Raw genomic sequence first — 6,874 nt, forward strand, 5'->3', positions numbered from 1 at the left:
CGCAAGGCTGTGGGCAGATGCTCAGGGCTCTGACAGTGTGGTAGTTTTAGGGTGGTGGAGGACACAGGCAAGAAACGGACATCTGTCCCTCACCTCCCTCCCTCTCGTTCCCTCTCACAGGGAGACGTGGGATTGGCAATGGGGAAGCTGTACGGCAATGACTTCAGCCAGACTACCATCTCGCGATTTGAGGCCCTCAATCTGAGCTTCAAGAACATGTGTAAACTCAAGCCGCTGCTGGAGAAGTGGCTGAATGATGCAGGTGGGGGCAGGGGAATGAGCACAGTAGGGCCCCCCTCCCTGGGAGATTCCACTGCGCGCTTTCTCGGGGCATGTGTGTGATGGGGCTTGGGCAAGGGAAGAGAGAGGATTACTTCTCCTCTCCCGCCTGGTACAAACCAAGAAGTGAGAGCTAGGAGACGGGCAAGCAGAGATAAAAATGTCATAACAGAGGTGGCCCTTCATCGGTGACCAGGACAGCTGGCCTATTATTCTATTCTATTCCCTACCCTAGAGCTAATTTACATTTCAAGATGGCCATTTAGAGGCCAGATTCAATTTACTTACTCAAATTGTATGGGATCAGCCTAGGACAGGAGACCAGGAAGAGGCCCTGTAGGGTTTCACTGAGGCAAGAAGTCCCAGGCCTAGCTTCATGTCTTTATTTGGCTATTCTGGAGCAGGTGTCAGAGGACAGACAATTGCCATGATGAGGACTGACCAGACAAGCCTATCAGAAGGAAGGGTGATCAGGAGATAGATTCTGTCAGGCTACAGGCCTACCCAGGGGTCAGGGGCAGAAGCCAAGGGGTGGGGCATTTGGAATAATGAATGGGAGAATATAGCAGCAGACAGAGTGAGGGGGCAAGGCTTCTGACATTTGGATTAAATAAAGTTGTTTGTCTTTGGGGGCTGGACGAGGCACTGGAGGCGAGCAACCTGGCTCTCCACCTAGGCGTTGACCAGAGTGCCTGCCTCATCTCCTCAGCTGACTCCATACGTTGTCAAGTGTGCCCAGGGGAGTAGGTGCTACAGGGTGGCCCTTGCTTGAGACATCTAGCCCATGTGGAGAGGGAAAGAACAGGCCTCTCTCTCCAGGGCCAGGTTCTGTTAAGGGGGGGGAGGGGCAGGTTATTGATTACTAGTCTACTGGTAAATGCAGTCTACTGGTAGGCTGAGTAGCCAGGATGGTCCCCTCCCTCAGGAGAGAGCCTGGGAATCATCCCCCTCCTCGACATACCACCTAGGAGACAACTTTCACTGGAACATCCAAATGGAAGACATGGTCTGAAGGTCCGGGGTCTGGGGGAAGGCTTTTGCAGTATTATTAGTATGGGTTCACCCCACCTTACGGGCCTTGACTCTCACCTCCCACTTGTGGACAAATGGCCTCAGAACTAGCATAGGTTCCTAAGTGCCAGAGAAAGCCCATTTCACTCAGTCCTCACAGATGGGAGCATCTAAAATAGGTCATGTGGTGTGACTCATAGTCCTGCTCGCATCCCTTACACCCACACAGGCCCGATGTTTGAGCATCCCTGAACCGTGACTGCAAACACCTGGAGACTCTGATGGGAGCCCTCGGGCACATTTGCCCAGAGCATCCTGGAGAAGCAGGATATGGGCTGTCTTCGTTAGGGTTTTACTGCTGTGAACAGACACTATGACCAAGACAAGTCTTATAAAGGACAATATTTTAATAGGGGCTGGCTTGCAGGTTCAGAGGTTCAGTCCATTATCATCAAGGCGGGAGCATGACAGCATCCAGGCAGGCATGATGCAGGAGAAGCTAAGAGTTCTACATCTTCATCTGAAGGCTGCTCGCAGAATACTGGCTTCCAGGCAACTAGGACAAGGGTCTTAAGCCCATGTCCACAGTGATACACCTACTCCAACAGGGCCACACCTCCTAATAGTATCACTCACATGGTCCATTCTGGATTATCTGCTAGGGTCAGGGCAGGATCCATGGGAAGGACCAATAAGTCTCGGATTTATTTACTCTGGCAGGCTAGACGGGCCACACATCTCCATCTCTGAGCCTCATTTGCTCCTCTCTCCAGAGTCCTCCCCGTCAGACCCTTCAGCAAGCACACCCAGCTCCTACCCGACTCTCAGCGAAGTGTTTGGCAGGAAGAGGAAGAAGCGGACCAGCATCGAGACGAACATCCGCCTGACTCTGGAAAAGCGATTTCAAGATGTGAGCAGCATCCTTGGACGGGAGTGGGTAGGCCCGACTGCGTGGTGGGTACGCGTGAAGCTGGGCTCAGTGCAGGACCCCGAGCACCATTCCCCTGTCCCCCACCTGCCTGGGAAGAAGCCAAGTCACCCTTCTACTCAGGGAGCCCAGGAATGCTGACCTTCCAAAGTTCCAGAAAACTTCTCTGTCTCTGACATTTATTTGGGGCTCATGGTCCCTCTCACTGCAAGATTCAAGAATGGAACACTCTGTGTGTGTGTGTGTGTGTGTGTGTGTGTGTGTGTGTGTGTGTGTGGTGGGGGTTGGGGGGGAGGTCTCTATATTTGAGGTAATGGAAGACAGCAAGGGCATTATATAAGTCTCTGTCTTTTTTGAAGCAAATTTTACTTTTCAACTAAAAAGAATAATTAAGAGCTTGGATGATGAATTATTGAGGATGAAAGGTGCTTGTAGCCAATCCTGATGACCTACGTTCAGTCCCTGAGATCCACGTGGTAGAAGGAGAGAAAGTTCCCTCAAGAAACCAGGTTCCTCTGACCTCCACACACCTTTGCCATGGTGTATGACCCTCTACTCCCAAACACATAAACAATAATTTTTTAATTAATTAATTAATAATTAATTTTATATGAGTAAACTAGCTGTTTTCAGACACACCAGAAGAGGGCATCGGATCCCATTACAGATGGTTGTGAGCCACCATGTGGTTGCTGGGAATTGAACTCAGGACCTCTGGAAGAGCAGTTGGTGCTCTTAATACGCTGAGCCATCTGTCCAGACCCAACATTAAATTTTTTTTAAAGGGTTTCAACTTAAAAAAAATAATGGAATAAATGGTCACAGTCAACATTTTGGAAAACACAGGGAAAGGAGAAAGGAAAAACAACCCATTGGCCTTGATTTTTTGTTAAGCTTCCTGTCTGTCTGTCTGTCTGTCTGTCTATGTCTTGTTTACCTTTGCTGTTTAAAGATATAGTCTCACACTGGAGTTTACCCAGGCTGACCTGTATATAACCCATTGTGTAGCCCAGGCTAACCTCAAGCTCATAGCATTCCTCCTGAGTCTGTCCCCAAGTGTTAGGTCTGTGCCACCATCCCCCAGTTCGCCGTGCCTTTCAAAAGCATTTGCTTGTGTTTCTTTTTCCTTACACATCTCTACACTGGTGGTTATACTGCACAATCTTTTTTTTTCCCTCATCAACTAAACTGTTTTATTTCTTACAGTTATTTTTATTTTTTTAATTTTTTTTAAATGGCAAACCTTTTCGTTTTTTTTAAATTTTTATTTATTTATTATATGTAAGTACACTGTAGCTGTCGTCAGACACCCCACAAGAGGGCATCAGATATCATTACAGATGGTTGTTAGCCACCATGTGGTTGCTGGGATTTGAACTCATGACCTCTGGAAGAGCAGTCAGTGCTCTTAACCACTGAGTCATCTCACCAGCCCTACAGTTATTTATTTATTTTTTTAGGCACTCAAATGTATATTCAGACAAACCACAGACAGACAGACAGACAGACAGACAATGAAAGAAAATTAAATGACCCCCCCACACACACATACACACTTTGTTTAAACCAGCCAGGCCTGGTAGCGCATATCAAATCCAGCTACTCAAGAGCCTGAGACAAGAAGGTGGAAATGCCAGGCCCTGCATCATCTGCAGTGAGTTCAAGGTCAGTTTCAGTAACTTCCTAAGACAATGTCCTACAGTTATTTTTAAAACACGCATTCATGACTTTCTTAAATGAAAAGTTTTCAAATCTTTCCATATTCTAAGTGACATCTTCTAGCTATAGATTCTGAACAAACACTCTCAAGAACAGCAAAAGCATATCCTTGAGGGAGTATGTGCAAGCCGTGAACCTCATGGGAGCTGGGGGTGAGAAGCGGGATACCCAGGTGACTCCTGAGATCCTCTCTAGAGATCCCTCGGGTAGCAGTCCCTAGAGCCTTCCTGGATACTGAAAACTCCTCAGTCCAGCCTTGGAGGTCCTGGCTGCTAGGATTGCTGCCCTGGAACAGGTTCACCAATGAGTCTGCCTCGGGGACAGCATTCCATGGCTGCATCCAGCCAGCAGGATGACTGGAGTTGAGTTTCCCATCTTTTTAGGTTTCTTAGTACAGTTAAAGGAAGATGCCCGGGCTGAGGGAAAGGGGCTCATGCCACAGACTGGGTGCAGGTCAGAAGGATAAAGTGATGACATCATATTGCCTACTGCCTATAGCTTTCCCACAGAACATGGTAGGCCTGAGAGTTCCAGCCTCCTCATTTTCTAAGAGATGTAAAGAGAGACGTTATGAGGAAGGACTTAGAGGGATGCATTTTTCCCAAGGAGTCCAGCTGCCCTTCATCATTCACCTGTGGAGGCCTTGCAACGGAACTGTTCCCAAGGAAAGAGTACAGGGAGAGATCTATCTTTTGTTTCCTCTCTCCTGTACCAGCCCTGTGCTTGATGGTCTACACATACTTTCTCTTGTAACCCCTACATTCATGTGCTAGCTGGTTGTCTCATTCCATATAAGGAAAGACTGAGGTGCTGAGGTAAAGGGGATTTCTAAAGACACTCAGTACACACGGGATAAAGCCAGTATTCCACCCTTGGTCTGAATCCAAGGCCTTTGACCCATATATTCGATCCTTGGTGTTTGGAACATCTGACCCTCACCTCCAATTCCTGAGCCTCTTTCTGTCTCCTGACCACACCCTATCCCTTTGTCTCTAAAGAACCCTAAACCCAGCTCCGAAGAGATTTCCATGATTGCGGAGCAGTTGTCCATGGAGAAGGAGGTGGTAAGAGTCTGGTTCTGCAATCGACGACAAAAGGAGAAGAGAATCAACTGCCCCGTGGCCACCCCCGTCAAGCCACCCATCTATAACTCCCGGCTGGTAAGTGGCGCGGAGCCAGGCTGACTGTCAAACCCTTGGTGGACTTGTACCTAGAGGCTAAGAGTCTTCCATCCTAGGGAGTGGTAGCTCCTGGGTAGGGGAGAGTCTGTACATGAATAAACAAATGAATATGACATATAAAATATGCATAATACAGAGAAGATTAAACATGGTAGACAAGGCTGTTGAGATAGGGTAACCTGTAAAGGTGCTTGGTGCCCAACCTGACGATTCATTTTCCATCTCTGGGACCCCCACAGTGGAAGGAAAGAAGCAATTCCCAAAAGTTGTCCTGTTACCATTACACATGCTATTATGGCACTCACGTAACCACACACATATGTAAAATAAACAAATCATCATCTAAGTTTTATAAACATGTATAAAGGTGCACAACGTGACTGGGATATTTGCGCCTTTTTAACAGGAAGACTAGAGATAACCTGTTTGATTGGCTGGTATTTGAATGAAAAATCTAAACTTCATACAGGGATGAAATATGCAGCTCTCTAGGGGAAGGGTATTTGAGCTGGAAGGACCAGCAAGGAAGTCTATGCAAAATGGGCAAAAAGCAGGTGACTTCTGAGAAGTGGCAGGGAGCAGACTCCCCAGGGTCTTAGAATTCAATGAGAGGACCCAGGACTTCGGTTCACTGGAATATTGGAGAAGCTTAGATGCAGACATCTGTGCTGGGACATGGGCTGCTGGGTAGAAGCAAGAGACCAGCCAGGAGACAACCATCAGGCTGAGAGCAGAGGAAGCTTGGAGGGTGGTAGCCATGGTGATAAGAGTGAAGTGACTGGATGTGTATATTCCTCAGCTGTGAAGCCAATAAGACGTGCTAATGGCTCAGATCCAAAAAGCAGGACAGCAGGCAGGAAGGCGCTGCCATGTTTTTTCTAGGTGGCTTTGTTGATTTTGTTTTGTTCATTTTATGGTACAGGGTCCCATGTAGCCCAGGATAGCCTTAAATTCATTACATAGCCAACCAAGAATGACCTATATCTCCCAGGTTCATAGGTATCATAAGTGTGCACCAAGACATATGATTTCTCTCGTGCTAGGTATGGAACCCAGGACTCCCTGCATGCCAGGCAAGCACTCTTAATCAATTGAGCTACCTGAGAACTAGAATTATAGGCATGGGACACCATGCATATTATTGGCCCCACCCTTTTATAAAAAAAATTGAGCTGGACATGGTGGCACACACCTTTAATCCCAGCACTCAGGAGGTAGAGGCAGGCTGATCTCTGTGAGTTCAAGATCGGCCTGGTATATATGGCGAGTTCGTTATGATATGAGGACGTTAGACGTGTTGACTAGGCACCCAAGAGGCAGTGCCTACTTAGGATTAAGTTTTAGCCTCTGGTGTTTCAGGGAAAAGCTAAGGCTGAGTGAGACCATCTTGAGGTTCTAGGGAAACAAGGAAGTTTAGGAATTAGAAAGTGCTGGTTAGTGAGTGATATGGAGTTCTCCATCTTTGGAACAATTTTGCTAGAAGAGTCAGAAAGAATGATGTCCTCTAGTCTTCTAGCATTCCAGAGTGGCTGCAGGCTAGGTAAGACATAGCAGTGACTTAAAAACTCCCACATTGTTGATATCACCCCCAAATAGCTATGGGCCAGCTCTATGTTGGCGTTGATGTCAAGTACTGGAGAGAGAAGGATGAATACCCTTTATTTCTAGTCCAAGAGGACCTGTGTGTCTAACAAAGGGCACACACACAAGTAAACAAGAGGTAAACATCAGGGTCTCTAAGCAACTTAGGAGCAGC

The 6,874-nt window shown here is 47.3% G+C and overlaps 1 protein-coding gene across 2 annotated transcripts in view; it reads left to right on the forward strand.

The window, feature by feature from the left end:
* The window catches only part of Pou2f3 (POU class 2 homeobox 3), an 84,890-nt gene that overhangs the window by 69,827 nt on the left and 8,189 nt on the right, over window positions 1–6,874 (forward strand). For both annotated transcript variants that reach the window (XM_028783853.1, XM_028783852.1), the window contains exons 8-10: window positions 121–262; window positions 2,064–2,200; window positions 4,936–5,097. In XM_028783853.1, coding sequence (XP_028639686.1) covers window positions 121–262; window positions 2,064–2,200; window positions 4,936–5,097 — 441 coding nt within the window. The remainder of the gene's footprint in view (window positions 1–120; window positions 263–2,063; window positions 2,201–4,935; window positions 5,098–6,874) is intronic.

Source organism: Grammomys surdaster, unplaced genomic scaffold (genome assembly GCF_004785775.1).
Source record: "Grammomys surdaster isolate TR1022 unplaced genomic scaffold, NIH_TR_1.0 1164, whole genome shotgun sequence".
NCBI classification, from domain to species: Eukaryota; Metazoa; Chordata; class Mammalia; order Rodentia; family Muridae; genus Grammomys; species Grammomys surdaster.